Source organism: Rosa chinensis, chromosome 3, assembly GCF_002994745.2.
Source record: "Rosa chinensis cultivar Old Blush chromosome 3, RchiOBHm-V2, whole genome shotgun sequence".
Lineage (NCBI taxonomy): Eukaryota > Viridiplantae > Streptophyta > Magnoliopsida > Rosales > Rosaceae > Rosa > Rosa chinensis.
This window is the reverse complement of record NC_037090.1, coordinates 4,814,708-4,836,962: the sequence shown is the minus strand read 5'-3', so window position 1 is coordinate 4,836,962 and position 22,255 is coordinate 4,814,708. Positions and strand designations below refer to the sequence as shown.

Genomic DNA, 22,255 nt, shown 5'->3' with positions numbered 1-22,255 from the left:
TTGGTCTAGCGGAAATCTCGTTAGACTTGCAAGTTGGGCTAACGTGACGTAAATACTAAAAGAAGTCCAACGTTCGATCATCTGCTTGTGAAAAACATCTTATAGAGAGAGCTTTATTCAAATCAGGTCCCGACTCGAAGTGGTAGCACATTTTATCACAATTTCTTTAACAAAAAAATTAACCACTCTTATGTTTCTTTTTTTTTTTTACCATCCAAACTTCATTGTTGCTTATTTTACTTGGTATCTACAATGAGGTCCGACTGACAATATATGAAAGGGGAAAACTTGCTTATTATAATTTTATTTTAATGATATGCTTGGTAATTATATCGATAAATAGATTCAAAAAATGGAGACGGGTAACTTTGCTCAACAAAAGAGGATTAATATTACATTTGTAATTCGCTAAGTGCTGAACTTATAAATTTTGTATTAAATGAAAAACATGAAGATTGTCACCACTTTTAAAGTATCGTATTTTCTTTATTTAATAACTATTTTCAAACTCACTTCCTTAAATTATGCAAATCATATGCTACAATATTGACCCAAAATTTCTCCCCTTAATGTACCTAAGAAGATACATATGCATATGGTGATTGCATCCATTGGATTAAATTTTCAAATTTGATCTAAAAGCATCTTTTTCTTAAAAAAGAAATCTTTTTATGGAGTGAAAAAAAAAAGAAAATGGCTCCCCAAAAGTTAGGAAACGATTGGTCGTTGTCGTCTATTCGTTTCAACGGTAGCTCCTTCTCCTTCCCTTGTTTGTGGGATAACTGATAAACTGAAGCTCACATCTCCTTGCTTGGGGTTTTGCTACTCTACGATGCACTCCCTCTCATCCCATGCGACGCGTCCTCTCTCCTCTTCCTTCTCTCACTCCACCTCCTACTTCCGCTTCATCTCCCTCTCCCTCCCATTTCTCCACTCTCCCAAATCCCACCCCAAACTTTTCACTATTTCCCCAAAAGCCCCCACTTTCACGATCCGGAGCATCTCCGCCAAGCCCTCGTCGGAGCTCCGACCCAAGCGCCCCAATTCCGACTCCGACTCAAAGCTCCGAGCTCTCCGCGACCTCTTCTCCAAGCCCGGCGTCGGAATCGACGCTTACATCATTCCCTCTCAGGATGCTCACCAGGTTAAAAACTACGTCGTTTTGATCCGTTTTAGGTTTTAGCTCTACAATTTGATTCTGTAGTTTGAGTCTTTGAGGCATTGTTTCGAAAGCTGCGATCTTTGCTTTTACTTTGTTACCAAGATTGTGACTTTGAGATGTATGCTATGATGTGCTAGTGCGGATTAACTCAGCTAGTTTCTACGGTTTTGCGCCATTTTTGACTGTGAATTAATAGCTCATTGGGGACTTATTCGTTTTCGGTTTCAGAGTGAGTTCATTGCTGAATGTTATATGAGGAGGACCTATATATCTGGTTTCACAGGGAGTGCCGGCACTGCTGTTGTCACTAAGGATAAAGCAGCTCTTTGGACAGATGGCCGCTATTTTCTTCAGGTGTGTGAAGATAGAAAGTTAGTTTTCACTCTGTTTATCATGGTTGGGAGAAAGCGGTTTCTTCTTTTGCATCGTTTGGATTGAGGTGTGTTCTTGATAACTTTGTGTTTTATTGTTAGGCTGAAAAGCAGCTGAGTTCGAGTTGGATTCTCATGCGGGCTGGTAATTTTGGAGTACCTACAACTATTGAATGGCTGAATGATGTTTTGGCCCCTGGTGGGAGAGTTGGCATTGACCCTGTGAGCAATACTTATTCTCTTGAAATGGGTGCTTCTGCTCATCTTTTATACATGTTTGTATCATTAAGTTGTACTGTTTTTGGCTTCTTGAACCGGTTACTTTTGGATATGGATTTTAACTGGCTCTTCAATTCTAATCAGTTACATGAAGCACAAGGTGACTGATTACTTATGCCTTGGAAATGAATTGATTCTCTTATTATTTTGTATATTGAAAAGCATCAGTCACTTCGACTGAACTCATTTTCGTATTTTCTTTTTCTTAATCTGTTTGCTCTATTGGGTATTCTAATGATTCATTTTATTCAGCTTGATTCCATTTTATTAAAGTTTGCGTTTCCTAATGTTTTTATGTCATTCCTTGTACGGCTTGTTTGTGATGCCACCTTCTCCTTTGTATTGTGAAGGGATCAGTTTCTGTTTTCTTCCGATGCTGCAGAAGAATTGAAGCAGGGCATCGCTAACAAGAATCATGAGTTGGTTTTTCTGTATGATAAAAATCTTGTGGATGAAATATGGAAAGAATCAAGACCAGAGCCTCCAAAAAAACCAATTAGAGTACACGAACTGAAATATGCTGGTGCAGATGTGGCATCAAAGTTATCATCTTTGAGGTCTGAACTTGTTGCAGCTGGTTCATCTACGATAGTTATATCTATGCTTGATGAAGTTGCCTGGCTGTTGAATTTGGTAATAATTCTGAACATCACTCTGGAACTGATGCTTTGAAACAAACTCAAAATTATGACTTCAGAGTTATTTGTAAACGATCCTGCTTCAGAGTTAATGTATTGGTCCAAATTGTGTGTCGTTTATTTTGCAGAGAGGAAGTGATGTTCCACATTCACCTGTTATGTATGCTTATCTGATTGTGGAGATCGACAAAGCAAAGTTATTTGTAGATACTTCCAAAGTAGGCACTGAGGTGTTGGATCACCTGGAGAATGCGGGTATTGAATTGAGGCCATATGACTCCATTCTTTCTGAAGTAGAAAGGTGAGTTTGAGCTGAACCCTTTTTGCATAGCAAACATTTTTCACAAAAGTGGTGATCTTGTACATGTAATCACATGTACAGCTTCAATGCCAGTCACAGCCCAATGCCAGATTATGACTTCTAGGCTGTAATAGTCAGGCAAACTAAGTTGTATTTTCTGTGTTAATTATGCTTCTAGCCTGACCTTCAATTTCTTTTTAGAGAAGGTCAACTTTTGGGTACTTAGTGCATGACTGAAATCTTTTATTTTTTGTCTTTACTTTTTAATATTTTCAGTCTGGCAGCAAAAGGGGCTAAAGTTTGGTTGGATGCGTCATCTGTGAATGCAGCTATTGTCCACACCTACAACTCTGCTTGTGAGAAATATTACGAGAGCCTTGAAAGTAAAAGAAAAAGTAAGACTAAGGAATATGATGACTCAAATGGTTGGTCTGAAGGACCCACTGGAATGTATAGGGTGTCCCCTGTCTCTTTGGCAAAGGCACTGAAAAATGATGCTGAGTTAGAAGGGATGCGGAGTTGTCATTTAAGGTAATTGGTTCCTCCCTCCAAACTTGACTCTGTTCTGATTTTCATAATTTTATGCTTTGAATATCATTTTTTGGTTCCCTTTGTTTTTAACATTAAAGACTAGCCTTAGCTTCAGATACAATGACAACAGATACCTTATATGATTAAGCTTTAAGTTGGATCATGCATATAAATTTTGAAGCACAATTAATAGCATCAGATAATTGCACACTAGAATGCCTTAAAGAGCTTTCATTTTGGTTATGTGGTTCTGACTTTTGTGGAAGAAAATATCTAATTAGGGATAGATAAACATGTATAAATGCATTGTGTATCAGATATTCTATTTTCTAGTCAGGTATCGATTTTGCCATCTGCTTCTGCGCTTTGGGTGTGGATGGGGGTTCAGCGTGACAGTGTGGAGGTCTTTCCCCGCCACCGCCCCCTTTTTTTGGGTCAACAACAGTATTTTTGTTCTTGTGATAAAAAAGGTTTCAAAATGGAAGTGTTAGGCATGACAGTCCCCACGGGTATACATGGTTCGTTTCTTTGTGAAGATGACATATTATTGATTCTGTTATAAGGAGAGATCTTTTCTGCATTGTCATTACAAAGACAAATATTGCTTACAAGGATATGTGTCAAGTGATAAGTTCTGTGCAGGGATGCTGCTGCTTTAGCGCAGTTTTGGGTTTGGATCGAAGAGCAAATCAACAAGAATGTGAAACTAACTGAGGTAGAAGCTGCAGAAAAACTTCTTGAATTTCGTTCAAGGCAGCCTGGTTTCCTAGATACAAGCTTTGACACCATCAGTGGTACATATCACTTCTTTATTTTCAGTTTTACAAAGTGGTATTTTCTGTGCCTTTTATCCTTGTACTCTCTCATTTCTTGTTTCTCCTTTTTTCCTTTCTTTAGGCATGGGGGTGGGTAGTCATAATCTCATATTTGTCTCTCTTTTTTACCAATTTCATTGCTCACAATTCCAATGATATTCCAGGCTCTGGTGCAAATGGTGCTATCATACATTATAAACCAGAACCAGATAGTTGCAGTGTTGTGAATGAAAGGAAACTCTTTCTGTTGGATAGTGGAGCTCAGTATGTGGACGGAACAACTGACATAACAAGGACCGTACATTTTGGTGAACCTTCTCCACGTCAAAAAGACTGCTTCACCCGAGTTTTACAGGTATCAAATAAATTCCTGTGAAACTGTCTTTTTTTTCCCCTTTTTTCTTTTCTTCTTTTGGGGATGGGGGAAGTGCTCTGAGTTTCCTAAACATTGATTTATTTTAGCATCAGAAGATGTGGTTTCTTGGACTTATCTAATCAACTGTGCAATTACAGGGTCATATAGCTCTTGATCAGGCCGTATTCCCTGAAAACACACCGGGTTTTGTCTTAGATGCATTCGCTCGTTCTTTTCTTTGGAAGATTGGACTGGATTACCGACATGGTACTTTTCACCAATTTCTGTTGACTTATTATGAACAGTTTCTGCTGCTGAATTATTGTTGATCTTAGTTATCTTGTCTTTATCTTTCACTGTAATAGGAACTGGGCACGGTGTGGGAGCTGCATTAAATGTTCATGAGGGTCCTCAAAGTATTAGCTTTCGATTTGGAAATACAACTTCCTTACAGAGTGGTATGATTGTTAGCAATGAACCTGGCTATTATGAAGACCATGCCTTCGGCATTCGGATTGAGGTACTACACTTAATTATATGTAGACGTTGATGCTCATTCTCTTTGTTGCTTCACCATGGTAAGATTCTTATGCTATTTGATCTTGCACTCTTGCTCAGTAAATCACATGTTCATTTTCATACAGAATCTCCTTGTTGTGAAAGAAGTTGACACGCCAAATCGTTTTGGAGGAATTGGATACCTGGGATTTGAAAAACTCACATATGTTCCCATCCAGGTACGCAGAAGCTAATTTGTTAGTTTGAAAACTTTTTGATTTTCCTCAACTAAGCATGGACTTCAAGTTGGGATGGCCTTAAATGGCAAAATGATAAATAAAGCTCTGTTGGTCTTACCGGGCTTCATAAATAAACGTTAGTGGTAATTGCTGTACTGCTAATTTGCTCAGCCAGAATGGCCCTAATAAGTTAGTCATAGTGATTTACTATTAAAAGAAAGCTAAGATTCTATGAGCTTCTACTCCTAATGGTTTATTTACACAGGCTAAATTGATAGACTTGTCTTTGCTTTCTGGTGCGGAATTTGATTGGCTTAATGATTATCATTCACAAGTTTGGGACAAGGTTAGTACAAATCGATAAACCACTTTTGCAACATGGAATACGCTTGTTCTTCTTCGTAGATTTATTTCTTTCATATGATGACTGACATTAGGGGTCTTACAGGTCTCACCATTGCTCGATGGTCCTGCACGCCAATGGCTTTGGAACAACACAAGACCACTTGTCAAGCAGTGATTATGTTGTACCCTTTCTTTGTTGTAGTGTCCCATTTTGTACGCTTAGCCAATAATTAGACAGTAAGAGTATAGCCTTGTACATACTTTGCTCTGCATATTTGATAATCTTTATGATTATAAGATTGTTCAAAAATATTCAAGGTGAATGTGAAAAGGAAAGTATTTCTCTTTTAATACTGTACTGCACCTTAATGTCTGAAACAATTTTGACTCAACATGCTGTATCCTTCTGATGGATATATTTTAGTTTGCCTTGTGTCCTTGTTGCACAACTTTGCATGCGTTATAGTTAATCAATTTTAAAGTATTCATAGCAATTCTCCAGTTATTTGCAGCTAGGTTGCCCTTTTTCTGTTGGAGAAGAAATGAATCTCTAGTATACTAATCAGTAATCACTGTCTGGAAAATAAATCGTTCACAGTTAATAAATAAACAATTTCAGGCTCAGGTTCTTAAATATAAGCAAAGCAGTCATCTTACAATAAGATCTCATTATAGCATACATCAGAAATATATAGATGATTCAAATCCCAGCTTCAAATTCTGATCCGCTGCCACAGTTCCTTACAGAGGATAATCAAGATTTTTGGTTTCTCCTAGGGCTGCCACTTGGTTTGTAATTACCAAACAGACCGAATACCAACCGATGTTTTAGGTTTGGTAAACCGACTTTTTGGTAACCGAGATCGATAAAACCGAAATCGAAAATTACCGAAAAAGTTGGTTTGGTTTTGGTAAATACCGAATCTACCGATTATCTAAATATTAAAATTATATACTACAGTTTTCAATACACATACATATATATTAAGAAATAAACATAGTATGAACATTACTACATATACTACATTAATAGTATATATATTTTAAGTAACCTAGTCAACGATGGTTAAATAACCTAGTGTTAATGAAAATTGCTAAAACTTGATGTCATATATACAAAAGAAAGCTATAATTAGTATATGAATACAAAGTTTATGACTATAAAATTCGAAAATCTAGTTTTATTCATTCTAATTTATATTATAAAGAATTAGTTGTTCTAAAGTTGGTAATACCGAAAACCGAAATACCGAATTTGGTAGATATAATTAACAACCGAAAATTTTGGTTGGTAATTGGTAGCTCAGTTTTGAAACTGAAAGCTTTGGTTTTGAAGTTGGTAATACTTATAACCGATTCGAACCGACCGAGTGACAGCCCTAGTACTTTCTCCTGTCTATTCCGGTCTTGTCCAGATCCCGAGGTTTGCCTTGGTTATCGATCTCCACCTGATGAAGCATCATGTCCCATCTTAAGCAGCTCAACATCAACTCATGATCGAGCGGATCCCAATGATAAGGAACCTCTCTGAGGTCAGGACTCGGTGGCTCCTCATTAGCCTTCATCCTATTCCTAATAGAGTAAGGTTTATTCAAATCAGTATTTGAGAAACAGATGGATTTGCATCCATTACGTGATTTGTGTTATATATTTTTCTTCTAGGAATCCTTTATTGTCTTCTTGTCATGCAAATACGTGTACGTTTATAGGATTCCCAAGTAGAATTTATGAATTAGATTGTTTTCTTGTTGCACAAGGGATTGTTTTCTTGTTGCACAAGGTATTAAGGGATTCTAGTTAGATTCTTTTTAGGTTTGGGTTGCCTATATAAGCATCGTTGAATGAAAAACACAAACCATCCTACCAAATCAGAACACAAGATCAGAAAAGATGAAGCCCGTGTAACCTTATTACCCGTAGCTCTCCATGGCTTTCATTACGTTACATAGAAGATCAAACAAGACCTCGTCACAACACTTGTCAGAACCATTTCGAAGGACAATACCAAAGAAGACCTTGTCACAACAATGTCAAAGAACAAGAATAAAGGCATCAAGGAAGATCTTGCCACAAGAGTGTCGAAGATGAAGGGTTTGGTGGCTCAGGATCTGAGCAAACTGGATCTAACTCAGTTAGATCCACTCTCGCCGGAAGTTATATCTCGTCAGGCCACGATCAACATTGGCACAATAGGTCACGTGGCTCATGGTAAGTCAACGGTGGTCAAAGCAATTTCGGGGGTTCAGACAGTTCGTTTCAAACAGGAGCTGGAGCGCAACATAACTATAAAAACAGGATATGCTAATGCCAAAATTTACAAGTGCGGTAGCTGCCCCCGACCCGACTGCTACAAGTCTTATGGCAGTGGAAAGGAAGACAATCCTCTCTGTGAACGGTGTGGGAGTCAGATGAGACTGGAGAGACATGTGTCCTTTGTAGATTGCCCCGGTCACGAAGCACTAATGGCTACTATGCTTAATGGTGTGTCCATTATGGATGGAGCGTTACTTGTTGTAGCTGCTGACGAACAGTTTCCCCAAGAACAAACCAAGGAGCATCTGGAAGCTGTTGAAATCATGTCTCTTAAACACAACATTGTGCTTCAAAACAAAGTTGACCTTGTCCGAGAGAAGGCAATGGAGCAGCGAGAGGAGATGAAGGAGTGGTTTCGTGGCACGGTAGCTGAAGATGCAACAATTGTGCCTATTGTTGCTCAGCTGAAGTATAATATCGATGTAGTGAACGAGTACATTGTCAAGAACATCCCCATTCCGAAAAGGGACTTTGCTTCGCCTCCTTATATGAGGATCATACGTTCCTTTGATGTCAACAAACCCGGGTTTGGGAGTGATGACATAAAAGGTGCTGTGGCTGGTGGAACCCTTCTTAGGGGTGTTTTGAAACTGAACCAATTGGTGGAGGTTCGTCCTGGTCTTGTTGTCAAAGACGAGAGGGGGAAATTCTTGAGGTGCACGCCATTGTATTCCAGAATAGTTTCCTTGTTTGCTGAGGAAAACGAGTTACAGTTTGCTGTGCCAGGAGGTCTGATTGGGGTTGGCACAACCTTGGATCCTGCTTTGACTCGCGGCGATAAATTGGTGGGTCAAGTTCTTGGTGATGTTGGCTCACTCCCTGATGTCTATGAACAACTTGAGGTGCACTACCACATGACAAAGGGATCAGCTGAGAAGAAAGGGCTATCAAAGTTAAGCAAGAATGACATTGTGACGTTAAATATTGGATCCAAGGCTACAGAAGCAAAGGTTATTGCTGTGAGGGAAAGTATGGTGAAATTGCGACTCATCACATCTCCAGTTTGCACGAACATAGGTGACAAAGTGGCGATCAGTCAAAGAATCGAGCAGCATAAGCCCCGGTATCTTATCTCTTGGGGCGAGATTACAGCTGGGAGAACACTCGATGTGGAACCTTGCCCTTTAGTAGCTGACTCCACAAATCAATAAGACAGAAAGAAGAAAACAAGAAATAGAAAGGTCAAGGCAGAGACTTATTTTGCATTTGGTTTTGTTTGGTGATAATTTGTAGGATGATTATAATTGATGATGAATTTCAAGTTTTTTACTAGTGATGTGTTGATTCTCATCTTTATGTGCAACCTCAGACCATACACCTGAACCGCATTGTTGGCTTACCGTATTGGTGAAATGCTAGCTGCTAATATATTGACAGATGATACCGAACTCATGAACTCAGTTAATGCAGACAATTTCAGGTTCAGGTTCTTAAAGAAAAACAAAGCAGTCATCTTACAATATACAAGTCTCATTTTAGCATACATAAGAAATACATGATGATTCAAAACCCATCTCCAAATTCTAATCCGCTGCATCCAGCCGCGGCCATAGCTCCTTACAGAGGATGATAACCAATTAAGATTTTCGGTTTCTCGTTTCTGTCCCACTCCCAGTCTTGTCTAGATCCTGAGATCTGCTATTGAAACACAAGAAAGACGTCAACGTACTCCTCGTATTGTCATTGCCTCTGTCCCTCACTTATCTCCAGCTGATGAAGCATCATGTCCATCTTAAGCAGCTCAACATCCTCATGTGGCTACAACAGATCCGGAGAATTCCAATGATGAGGAAGCTCTGTGAGGCCATGAAAAATTAGCAGCTCCTCATTAACCTTTATCTCGCATTTTGTGGAGCCTTAATGGAGCCTATCCTTCCAATTCGTGGAGCAATAATTTCCTAGACCTCTCATTCCAATGTAAGATATATGACTCCGCAGCGTCCACTACGTGGTTGTCGTCGTCATCATCATCGTTTGACTCTGTTGGAGACTCTATTTGGGTAGTGTTGGTGCTCATGGCAGATCAGTGAGGTTCAAGAGGCAGAAACCGATTTACCACTGGGTAAAGTTGGTGAGTCACAGACTCACAGTAATAACAAAGCATAAAAAACACAACAGAGAGGACCATGAATGGGAATAAAAGAGAAAACACTTGGTACCGTGGAAGTGGAATGGAGAGGAGTGAGGGAAGGAAGGAGGCCCCGATGGTCTTTATCTAGAAGGCTAGAAGTAGAGGCTGAATAAGTAGTAATGCTGGGTGGGTAGTAGTTGGGAGTTGTGGGTGGCTGTGGACTTGTGGTATTAAAAACCCGAAACCTCAGTAATAATTCAAAAGAAAAGGTTGTACTGCTCTGTATTTTTCTTCTGGGGTTTTTTATTTCAATAGTGTCTGAACTATTCGAAGACTTTTAAAATGATACCTGAACTTTCAAAGTGATCAAGGTGATACCTGGACTCAAGTTTTCTTATCAACGTAGTACCTGCGTCAAAATTCCATCACGGAACCGTTAAATATGAGCACATGCGTGATTTCCATGTGATTGGAATTTGAAGGATAAAATTGTCATTTAACTCTAACTTATTATTAGAAAATATAATAAATAACTCGTCAGGATGGTCAAGCTTCACCTGCTCATAAATAATAACGATGATTAAGATATACTTACGAATTGAATACAAACATTTACCGGGCATGATAAGGGTGAGATTGTGGAATAGTGAAAGTGTCGTATTTTTTTTTAACTACTTTGAAAAGGAACGTATAGAATCAAAAGTCAAAGAAAAAAGTTAACGATGATCTTATTTTATTCATAGATTTTAGTATTTCACATAGTGAAAGTGTCATATGCTCTTCCCAGCTCGTGTTTTAACAAAAAAAAAAGGGTCTTGTTAAATGTATCTAGCAAATTTCTTAATATACCCAGCAATCAAAAATTATTTTATATTTTCCCACTTTACCCTTATTCAAAATGTGAAGAAATAGATATCACACCCAGCCACCATGCCATCCCCCATTTCACCATGCGGCTGACAGGCCTCAATCGTTTGGCAGCTTCTTTCCCATCTCTGTGATATTCTTCTTTTGCACAAGGAGTTGAAATTACACTTGTTTGAACCCAAAATGAGCATTTTGGTCTGACAAGGCGTGTCTCGGAGAGATTGAGCCAATATCAGTGGCTCAAACTATATATTGTCGACAAGTTCGAAATATATTATTTAGACATACCTGCAGAGTTATGGAAGTTTATGCAAGCCGCAAGAAAAGGAGCCATGCAAATATTCATACTCCAAACAATTAAGGAATGCGCGAATGAGGAAGCATATGAAAAGAGGGAATATGGCATGCACGTGATGGAAGCATTTTGGCCACCAAGAAATATAACATATATATATATATATATATATATATATATATATATGCAACTAAAGTTGCCTAGAGAGTGCAATCACGTTCAACCACCCAATATAATGCAATCATCATGGTTCCCCACATGTGGTAATCAAGGAGCACAACGAAGGTGGATCAAGGAATCAAGGAGTGCAGTCAATCAATTACTTTTTGCAGTAAAACAAGGAAATATGTCATCATGATTCCATTAGTGCGCCACTATGCTACGGGATGATCGCGAAGATATATTTAAGAAGTATATCCAGCCGTTCGCATCCAATAGGCACTCATATTTGCCTATATTCTAGCAATATCCAAGCCAGCAAATAATAATTATTTGTCCACTACAGCCGTCAAGACCATTAAGGGTCTTTGATTTGTTTCAAGGCCAGCAGTTGTGGCTTGAAGGATCTGCAAAGTAGCCTATATATAAAGGCTACGACGAAATTAAGAGGGCAGCGAATTCATCAATTAATCTCTACGATTATCCAAACCTCCCCGGAGCAACAAACTCTCTCTTTTATCGGTGACCACACTCCAGTCCCAGTCTCCTCGGGAGCCGATTGTCAGTACCACCAAACCCTCTGTCAACGTGCTTCGGTCCTAGTCTCCTCAGGAGCCGACTGTAGTACCGCGACCACAAATGTTACAGAACCAGTCAAGCAAGGGTAACGCCCTCGCAAACCAGACAATCTAAAGTCACACTTTAGCGAGTTCTCCCCACTTCCCGGTGGTTTTCGCTCTGCTCGATCTACTACTTCGAGTATCGATTGTGTGATTTTGAAGAAACATTTCTCCTCACTCGGATCTTCCTTGAGAAGATTTCTCCTCAATCGGATTTCCCTTGAGCTAATAGTCAACATTTGTCCTCGAGGAACAAGGTGATAGCACTCTCGCGGAGCTCAAGGAGAAAATCTCATGGAGGTCAAGGAGAAACTCTCGCGGAGCTCAAGGAGAAACTCTCACGGAGCTCAAGGAGAAATTCTCGCGGCCGGAGCTCAAGGAGAAGGCAAACGAAATCTTTACGAGAAATATTTGTTCGTGAAGAACATTTTTGCCAAGCTCAAAGAGATTTCCTTTGACAAAGCCAGAGAAAATCTAAGTGCCTGTCCGGCAGCAGTCCACATGCATCGGCAAAGCCAGAGGCTTGCCTAGACCCCACACGCCACCGAACGAACGTAGTTGCACAAACACAAAGGTTGGCTTTGCGGCTGTGCTCTATGGGAAGGTTAGGTTTTGTGTTTATGTTTCTATTTTTCTTATGTGATTAGAATGCATACTTATTTTATTACTTCTAGATTGAAATTTAGGGGATGACATCCTTAGATTTTAGAGGCAAAACTCCGATTTAATATTCGTGGAAAATACAAGCATGGTTCACTACATAATTAGCTTAATCGCGATTATGGTATGCTTGGTTACCTAATTCCTCGATCTCTAGGCCTCTTGATGTAAGTTAGTGACCCTTGAACCGGCAAATGCAACAGCATCACAATCCTTTTTTGAATGGGAAGAGTACTTCAAAACAGGTAAGGAGAAGGCAACAACCTTACCCATCAAAAAATTGAAGAGACATCCCTCTTCAAGAGCAACCAGAAAACTACAAACTAGCGAAATTGAAAACTAGGAAGACCTAAACGATCTCTTATTACAAGCCATCATTTTTTTTTTTGGCAAGCCTCAACAGAGCGAGTAATTTATTGAAGATAAAAGAGAAACAAAAGTAACGAGAGAGAGGGGGACATGTAAACCAAACCCTTAAATAAAACAGAATGACCATCATCTATGTTGGCTTCTTTTGGTTGCATGGCTTGCTAGCTTTTGGTGGTGTATCTGCAAACTGCCAAAGGCAGGAAAGTAAGTAGTCCGGTAGCCTGTACCCTGCCGCTGCGTTGATAGGTATTGCCTCAGATATCTCTTGTATATCTTCTTTAGATAGATTCACTCTCACAGAACCAACATTAGCATCAATATTTATAGTCTTGGTTGTGCCTACAAAAACAGAAGGAGAGTTAAGTCTGTTGAGCTTTTAACTGCGAATGAAAAGAAAGTTATGGTGACAATATTCATCAAGGTACATTTGCCTTAGTCTAGAGGAGATAATGTACCATTACAAAAAGAAGAAGTAAGAAAAAGAAATAGGCACACACCAAATATAGGTACAACACCAGGCACACAGCAGACATTGGGTTGATCAATGAGCCACGCAAGTGCTAGTTGTGCAGGGGTGCATCCATATTTTTCAGCCAAGTTCTGTACTTTACCTTGAAGGATCTTATTTTTCTTGAGGTTGTCTCCTTGACAACGAGGAGTTGAACGCTGATAACAAATATTGGCCACCAAATGAACATAAGTAGTAACACAAGAAAATTAACAAAGTGCAGGCTAAATCAGTCTATATACAGAATCGATAACATAGATTACCAAAAAGCTATCTTCAGGTAGACCATCTACAGCTAAAAATCCACGACCAAGGGGGTGGTATGGCACTATCCCAATTCCAAGTTCCCTACGTCCCAACAAACACAATACATAGAGGCACTTAACTTTAGTGTGTAAGTGTATATATCACAACACATATGTGTTATGTAAACCTCCACCTCAACCAAGTAAAGGTTATTGTAAGCTTTACTAAGGACTTGATAAACATTGACAACCAAACCGTGAGTATATGGAATACAAATCAGATTGAACGCCAATTAGCAAAATTACCAACTTAATTAATTATTGAATGGAAGCAAGTACAAGTCCCACATTATAGCACTGTGAGATGTGGTTACCTGCAAAGTGGGACAAATTTTTCCTCAATTTCGCGACTCCAAAGAGACCACTCCATTTGTATAGCCGTAATGGGATGAACTGCATGTGCCCTCCGAATTGTTTCTGGACTAGCTTCAGATAATCCAATATATTTTATCTTCCCCTCTTCCACCAGTTTCTTTAGTTCCCCCATCTAACCTTGCCAAAATACAGGAAGTAGTTTAATTCAAAATCCAAAAATTTGTGACAAATGACAGAATAAACAATGGCACACATTAAGAATGCAGTTAAAAGAGGGCTTACAGTGTCCTCTATTGGAACTGATGTGTCTACGCGGTGCTGATAGTAAAGATCAATATAGTCAACATCAAGGCGCTTTAGGCTAGCCTCACAACAGGAGCGGACATACTCAGGAGTCCCATTAATTATCCTAGTTTCATCAGGCTCAATTCTTACAATGCCAAACTTTGTAGCCAACTGAACTTTATCTCTAGGCAACTGCTTCAATGCCTAAAACAATTGTAAATATTAAGTTTTAGACAACACATCAAATGATATGTAATGACGCTACCTTTCCAATCAAAACTTACCTTTCCAACTAAAACTTCATTGGTATGTGGTCCATAGAGATCTGCTGTGTCAAAGAATGTTATTCCTTTAATGAATGCGTGCTTGATGATTGATAATGCAAACTCTTCACTGACTACAGCTTCATTGTATGTCCCAGTAAGCCGTCTACACCCAAATCCCAGCTTGGAAACCTGCATGCAACAAATGAACTTAAATTTGCGAACAATTCATTATGCTAAGCTACATTTATTAGTCACCTAAACTAATAAGAATGACAATCTAATCAAAGTTTTTTTTTGTTGGTAACTTGCTATTGACACATAAAAACCAAAAATCAGAAATGAATTTCACCTCAAATCCTTGATTTCCTAGTTGCACTCTCGGAATTCGGACTCCCTCAACCTCAGTCATTCTTCTTTTTCTTTCTTTCCTCTCTAAATGGTACTAAGTGAAAATCAGGACTTGGTATTTATACAACAAACTATAGGGATGTAGATAGCTAGTATACAATAAATCTGTGAGTGTGGTTGGCCAATGATAAGGGGCATTAATGAGGCCTAAGATTTGTGGCTCAATGAGGCCTAAAATTTGTGCCCTCAATCTTTGGTGTCATGCCATGTAAGTAAATATAATTTTTTGTTTTCAATCTCTTCCACATAATATATCTTGCCAAATCATATTCTTGCGATACCAATTTCACCATTTTATATTTTCATTTAGATCTTAGTTGGTGAATGATTGACATTAATGAATTTGATTAGGTGACGAAAAAATATATTGCATGTTAATGGCAGACATTTATTATATACTAATTTAAGGGATGGATAGATATGTCTACATTCTCTGACCAATATTTTCTTCACTTAATTAAACTCTTTCTTATAAATTTTCTTTCCAAATAGCGCTAATTCATTGAACTAGGTTACAGGACATAAGGTGAATGAATGACATTAATGAAATTTAATTAGGTGACGAAAAAATATTGCGTGTTAATGGCAGACATTAATTAATTATATACTAATTTAAATGTCTACATTTTTTTACCAATATTTTCTTCATTTAATTAAACTCTTTCTTATAAATTTTCTTTCCAAATAGCATTAATACATTGAACTAGGTAACAAGAAATAGGCATTAATTTTTTTTTTCAAACATTGATTAATTTAATTTAAAAAGTATTAATAAATTGAATTTGAAAAATACATAATGTCCAAATTAAGATATAATAAAATATTATATGTTAGTAGCAGTCATGCATTAGAGAAATTTTATTAACACATTGCAAAATACTAGATACACATCTCATACTTAATACACCTTCTATTAAGAGTAACTCCAAAAGCTTTCCTATAATTTATGTATTATAGGGAAGCAAAATTTAAAGGTTTAGTCTCTTTTTCTTCTCCAACTCCAACAGATTCCCTATTTTACAACAATCTCTAAAATCTCCATATTCTTCCTTAAAATTTTAGAGTTTGTTGTAAATATAGGGAATTTGGTTTTCTCTTTCTTCACTTTCCCTAAAATAGAGATAGTTATAGGGAATCTGTTGGAACAAAAATGCTTATTTTTCCGTAAAGTAGAGAAAAATCAAAATATGGGGAATCTGTTGAAGTTGCTTTAACTTTTTTATTTTAACATTTTACTAGATACACAACCCCAGACTTCTTAAACGATCCTCATTCACAAAACACAACACCTATTCACTAAATACACATCCTTTTTTTTAATATATACCATCTTAACTTGAAAAAAATATATATTGCATTCTCGATAAGAACAAGTTCTTCCTTATTATTACTGGAAGTCCGGAAGAGATAGAGTTATTTGGCTGAATCAATTTGTCGATTTGGAAGGATCCAATTGAAGTTAAACATGGAAAACAAGAGGTGTCACCGCAGCAAGTTGTGTTACGCTGTGTTCAATGGCAGAGGAATTTAGAAGGGCGCAGGAATAAAAAAGCAATAGGAATATCTAGATTCTTCTAATTAAACCCTATTACCACTAGGTCAAGTAACATAGGGTTTGGGCCAGGCACAAAATAGGGATTTACTTGAGCATGATTATCATTTTTCCTTTTTTCTCAATTCTTCATTGGGGTCTTGACTACATGCCCAAATTTAGCCTAATAGGAACCCACTTACCCCATTAATATATTGGGAAAATGATCATTTATCCAATTTCAGCTTAAAAATTGTCCACTTGCTCCATGAAGAGTTTTTTAACCTCATTTACCCAAAACACTCTAAGGGATTATTTCCCTATTACCCAATTAATTCTTTTTTATTTATTTTTGGGACTTTTTTGCCATTTCCTTCTTTCTCACTTAGAGGGAGAAGTCATCCTCCACCTTGCCGGACTCCGGTGACCAGTGGCCGGTAGCTGACTCCGGTGACCGGAAGCCGGTGACCGGTGACTGGAATCCGGCGACCGGTGACGGGAATCCGGCAACCGATGACCGAAATCCTGCTATTATTGCCCCCCAGTAACCATATTATTGCCCCCAATACTCATATTATTGCCTCCCAAAAATCATATTATTGCCTCTAATAATCATATGATTGTCGTCCAGTGAATTGTATAAACTCCCAAAATCCAAATGAATACACTTCAGGCACAATTGATCAATTTATAATCATATTATTGCCCCCCAATAATCATATTATTGTCTCCTACTAATCATATTATTGCCCTCAAGTGAACCAAAATGAATACACTAAAGACACAATTGATCAATTTATATGTTCAATTGTACACGTTCACTTTTTTTTCCCTTTCCCATTCTTGGAGCTCACAGTATACAAAAAAAAAAAAGGTGATATGGGCACCCAGAAATTGCTCTGGGCACCTACCGGAGTGTGAGGCCGGTGCAGGATTGGTCGGGGAGCGGAGTTGGATCGTCATCGTCTTCGTTGAGATGGGAAGAGTTGGCGAAACAAGGTTGATGGGACCAGACCACCGACCTCAACCTCAACCACCTTACGTCTTCGTCGCCGTGGGTTCCCCAATTAAGACCCGGCCAAGATCTGGATTGAGAAACAGAGACGAGGTGGCCCAGAATCTGCCTAATCGATTGAGTTGTTGGCCCGAATCCGAAGGTGGAGCGCCGGAGCAGCCATGGCAGAGAGAGAGAGAGAGAGAGAGAGAGAGTCTGGGGGAGAGAGAGAGAATGGTTCGAGTGACGGCAGCGCTCGGAGGTTGAGGTCGAATCCGGATGCCGTGCTCCTATCTTCTCTGATGGCGGTGGAGACTTGATGGAGGTGGTGGCCCGAAGCTGCCGGAGCAACCATGGCACAGAAAGATAGAGAGAGAGAGAGAGAGCGAAGGCGGAGGTGGGGCGCGGCACAGAGAGAGAGAATGAGAGAGAGAGTCTGAGAGGATAAAGTTTAATAGGGGGCAAAACTGTCACTATAGGTTAGATTGGGTAAATAAGGTTAAAAAACTCTTGGTGGAGTAAGTGGGCAATTTTTGGGCTAAAATTGGGTAAGTGGTCATGGCCTCTAATATATTTGTGTATCCACTCACCCTATTTAAAGAGACAAAGACAATTTTCTCTAAACTCATTTATTAAATTACAATGTGCCATACTCTCTCTCCTACCCTAGCAGCAACAACGCCGACACATCTCTCTCTCTCTCTCTAGACCAAAATGGCTTAAAGCACCCAAAATTATGGCAGCCGAATCTCTCGCTAGCGGCCAAGTCGAGGATTATCATAATTGATTTCACATCCTCTTCAATACCTTAAGTATGTAACGTTAGATCCTAAACCATTCACGTCTAGTAATATCTAAGGTTAGAGTCATATGTTAAGTATGTACCAGCAGTCAAAACTACACAAATTTTAGATGGTATGGACAATATATAATGCACATTTAGCCAGATCAAGTAGATTAAGCATGTCGAGCAGCGTACTAAAAATTAAGAGCATGGCAGAGAACTTAGGATGGTTAAAAAGAATCACCTTTATGCCTTCAGTGTCGGAGAAGAAAAGATCTCATATTAGAAAAGGAGTTAATTACTGGTTACTCCCTATACTTATAGGGTTTCGTCGTTTCAGTCCCTGACATTTGAATTTCACCCAAAAAGTCCCTAGACTCTCAATTTCCTCCCATTTCGTCCCTGCCATCAAGCTCCGTCCAAATTTCCCGTTAAATTGCTGATGTGACATTCCTCACGCGCTGAAATGTCTAATTTACCCTCACTTACTTTTTTTTCCCTTCTCTCTCTCTCGCTTTTGTTTTTTAACCTCTTCTTCTTCCTCCTCTGTTTATCTCTGTCTTCTTCTTCCAAAAACAAACCCAGCTCTCTCCATCTTCACTTCATGCTCCCTCAACCTCCTCCACTTCTCTTCCTCCTTCGAACCCACCTCCACAACATCATCAACATTCACTTTAACTTCCAGAGGCCATTCACATAGGCCAAAACATATGCAATTCAATTATTAATTAATCAATTGATTCAATTAACATCCAAAATAAATACAGAGGCCAAATATTGATATTTCAAAACAGATACAGTAAGCAAAGTAATCCAAAATAGCTCGAACCCAGCAACTCAATCGAACCCAGAAACACCATAGCCCAAAATCAAAAACTTAAGAATGAGAAACTTAATTGAATCCAGCAACTTAACAAGAGATTCAAGAAATTCAAACCCAGAAATCGAGCTTGAAGAATCACCGAGCTTGAACCCAGAAATCGAACCCAAAATTTCTCCAAGCTTGAGTCACCGAGCTTCACAGAATCACAGCTTGAGGAAGAATCAAAGAGAGCAAACCAAGAGTGAAGAGTTCGAGCCTTCGACTGAAAAGTGTAAACCCAGAAATTGTGAGATTGTGAGAATCATGATTCATGAGAGAGGCAGCAAATCAACTAAAAGTCCAAAACCCAGAAATTCGACTTACCATTGAGGCAGCAAATCAACAATGTCACCGGCTGGGAGAGAGGCTGAGAATAGAGGGCCCGTGGAGAGAGAGAGTATCGTCGTTTTGATTTTGAACCCAAGAACCCTATCTTCAATTCTTAGTTGATTTGGTTTTTAAGTTTTAAGAGAGCGCCTAGCCGCCTCCTCTTGCCCTCCTCCGCCGAAGCCTCCCAATCTGGACCTCACGATCGTCTCCGCCAAGCACCTGAAGAACGCCAACTGGAAGAACGATGACCTCAAGCCCTACGCCATCTTCTGGGTCAACCCCGACCTCCTCCTCGCCACCAAATCCGATGATTCCGGCTCCACCCGACCCATCTGGAATGGGGCTTCACTTTCCCCCTCTCCTTCTCCCTCCACGACTCCTTCCTCACCCTCGAAATCTTCCACTCCAAACCCTCCGACACTCCCAAACCCTTAGTTGGCTCTCTCCACCTCCCCCTCAAAGACCTACGCGACCCGGATAAATAGAGGAGGAAAGAGATGGAAGAAGAAGAGGTAAAAAGAAAAAAAGAAAAACAGAAGAGAGAGAGAGAGAGAGAGAGAGAGAGAGAGAGAGAGGAAAATAAAAAAAAATTAAAAAAAAATTAACTGAGGGTAAATTAGACATTTCAGTGCGAGAGGAATGCCACGTCAGCAATTTAACGGGCAATTTGGACGAAGCTTGACGGCAGGGATGAAATGAGAGAAAATTGAGAGTTCAGGGACTTTTTAGGTGAAATTTGAAGGTCATGGACTGAAACGACGAAACCCTATAAGTATAGGGAGTAACCAGTATTTAACTCTTAGAAAAGTAATAATAAAATATAACTTTATAAGTGGATGAATCATATCCAATTGTATCGAGACCTTTTGTGATTAAAACCTAACACCTAACATGTGGTTAAGTTGGGATAGTACTATTGGTACAATGGTGGACTATGGGTCACGCTTGTCGTTGTTTAACATAGTATCATAGTGGATGACTCTCCAATTGCGACTCATATCTTCCACTGCTCGGGAAAGACTGTGGTTGTTGAAGAATGGACATGGTATCATAGTGGGTGCCTCACCAATTACGTCTCCTGTCTCCTCTCTAATGGGGATGGTATCAGATGGATGCATTTGTTAAAGCCCAAAGAGATTGTGGGACGCATTTGTCAAAGACAAAAGAGATTGTCAAAGCCAAAGCCAAAAGAAGAATGTGGCCGTTGAAGAATGGACGCATTTGTCAAAGCCAAAAAAGATTGTGGATGCATTTGTCAAAACCAAAAGAGATTGTGGCTATTGAAGAATGGACACATTTGTCAAAGCTATGCTTGCATTTGTCGAAGCCAAAAAGAGATAGTTGGTTTAATAGATAGTCATTGAAGAATGAATGCATTTATACATCCCACATGGGATCGCGGAAGAGAGGACCTTGCATATGAGTTTATAAAGGCTACTTCACCCATTGCCAATTGGTTTTAGATATAAAACTCCATATTACTTTATCATGGTATCAGAGTGGGTTATCCCACATGTGCATGCCTCACGGTCACACAGGCTCCACGTCACCCAAAGTTGTCCACGTGTATGGCTTGAAAATTCGCCACACGTGCGGGGATGTGTTTGAGGATATATACATACCACATGGGAAAAATGGGACCTTGCATATGTGTTTACTAGTGTTTGGACTACTCTATCCATTGCCAATTGATTTTGGATGCGAACCCCAAATTAATTTATCACTTGTCGAAGCCAAAAGAGATAGTTGTCTACAGTGAGCTTGAGATTGGGACCAAGGAGGGAGGACTCTGTGCTAGCTATAGAGAGAAGTGAATGAATTTTATTCATTGTATGTATGTTGAATAACACAGTACTAGATACAAATCAAACTCAGCTAAGATTTTTCACGCATAGCTTGCACACTAGGGGCAATCATGGTTCGATTTTTAGAAACTTCTTATAAGTGAGCACTTAATTTTCAACAACTGATCGAACTGCTATATGGCCAGATACAAAACCTACAAAGGAATTGGTAAAGCAACACTTGCACCATACGATATATGGTTTCTTTACAGAAATTCACAGCTTTGAAGAAGCAAAATCACACTCATCTCTAGGGAACAAAAGATTGCTTGTACATTGGCATGATTCACAACATACTTGACTGCATCAGGTCCTGCTCTTAGACCAATAAACTATTAAAGCAGGGTATCTACAAACTTGGAGCAACTGATTAGAGACAACATATACATACCAAAAGTGTCGTATAAAGAAACTGAAGTAAACGAATATGCAGAACAAGGATGATCGACAATCAACCACTCTGGTCTGTTTATGAAAAAAAGTCCCACACAAGCTCCCTTTGCAAGACAAAAATACTCTCATCAAGTTTTGCACTGAATAAATTGTCTTTGTTTAACATATAGGAAATTTACAACGTATTACTTGGAAGGAAAATTCTACAATGTGTTAACATATGACATGCATACAATTGCTTTAAAAGTGGTAAAATGAGTCCTCTAAATAGTAATATTAGTCCTCAAAGTGATAACATGAGAATAGTTTATGTATGAGAAATGTTAACATACCATAGTTTTATCCTGCTTGGAATTGGTACGAGTACAAGCTATATCACTATGAGTTGGAAAATACTCTTAACACTCTTCTACTCTAGAGTTAAACTTGAGACCTCGTACTTAATCAATTGGCACTTGGTACGGAGCTCAAAATTTGGTTTGTTGTTGATTTTTTTTAATTGTTTTTTTCTTTCTCATGTTTCTTTAGAATTCGACTGAACC

The 22,255-nt window shown here is 38.9% G+C and overlaps 3 protein-coding genes across 4 annotated transcripts; 2 read left to right on the top strand and 1 right to left on the bottom strand.

Moving 5' to 3' along the window:
• Positions 1-739: 739 nt before the first annotated feature.
• LOC112194888 (aminopeptidase P2) lies at positions 740-5,887 on the top strand. The gene is made up of 13 exons (XM_024335140.2): positions 740-1,144; positions 1,391-1,516; positions 1,636-1,755; positions 2,170-2,445; positions 2,579-2,751; positions 3,028-3,282; positions 3,925-4,076; positions 4,262-4,452; positions 4,611-4,719; positions 4,818-4,972; positions 5,097-5,189; positions 5,455-5,535; positions 5,638-5,887. The coding sequence occupies exons 1-13, from the start codon at positions 833-835 to the stop codon at positions 5,707-5,709; spliced, it is 2,115 nt and encodes a 704-aa protein (XP_024190908.1). The 5' UTR covers positions 740-832; the 3' UTR covers positions 5,710-5,887.
• Positions 5,888-7,042: 1,155 nt separating this feature from the next.
• On the top strand, positions 7,043-9,438 carry LOC112193968 (eukaryotic translation initiation factor 2 subunit gamma). 2 transcript variants are annotated; one of them, XM_040516822.1, is made up of 3 exons: positions 7,043-7,114; positions 7,347-9,028; positions 9,268-9,438. In XM_040516822.1, exon 2 carries the CDS (start codon positions 7,562-7,564, stop codon positions 8,996-8,998), a length of 1,437 nt encoding a protein of 478 aa, XP_040372756.1. In that variant the 5' UTR covers positions 7,043-7,114; positions 7,347-7,561; the 3' UTR covers positions 8,999-9,028; positions 9,268-9,438. The 2 variants fall into 2 exon arrangements, with proteins under 2 accessions (XP_040372756.1, XP_024190001.1); XM_024334233.2 differs by having other exon boundaries at positions 9,258-9,438.
• Positions 9,439-13,018: 3,580 nt separating this feature from the next.
• Positions 13,019-14,976, bottom strand: LOC112195351 (probable aldo-keto reductase 1). Its single transcript, XM_024335763.2, has 7 exons — positions 14,917-14,976; positions 14,586-14,756; positions 14,299-14,505; positions 14,016-14,188; positions 13,660-13,744; positions 13,404-13,554; positions 13,019-13,227 (listed from the first exon to the last, which is right to left on the bottom strand). The coding sequence occupies exons 1-7, from the start codon at positions 14,974-14,976 to the stop codon at positions 13,019-13,021; spliced, it is 1,056 nt and encodes a 351-aa protein (XP_024191531.1).
• Positions 14,977-22,255: the final 7,279 nt, after the last annotated feature.

Coding starts and splice junctions, on each gene's coding strand:
- LOC112194888 (XM_024335140.2), top strand. CDS start 833: ATGCACTCCCTCTCATCCCATGCGACGCGTCCTCTCTCCTCTTCCTTC. Junction 1,145..1,390: donor CCTCTCAGGATGCTCACCAG/GTTAAAAACTAC, acceptor TTTCGGTTTCAG/AGTGAGTTCATTGCTGAATG. Junction 2,752..3,027: donor ATTCTTTCTGAAGTAGAAAG/GTGAGTTTGAGC, acceptor TAATATTTTCAG/TCTGGCAGCAAAAGGGGCTA.
- LOC112193968 (XM_040516822.1), top strand. CDS start 7,562: ATGTCAAAGAACAAGAATAAAGGCATCAAGGAAGATCTTGCCACAAGA.
- LOC112195351 (XM_024335763.2), bottom strand. CDS start 14,976: ATGACTGAGGTTGAGGGAGTCCGAATTCCGAGAGTGCAACTAGGAAAT. Junction 14,506..14,585: donor ATGAAGTTTTAGTTGGAAAG/GTAAGTTTTGAT, acceptor CAATTGTTTTAG/GCATTGAAGCAGTTGCCTAG. Junction 13,745..14,015: donor AAATTTGTCCCACTTTGCAG/GTAACCACATCT, acceptor GTTGGGACGTAG/GGAACTTGGAATTGGGATAG.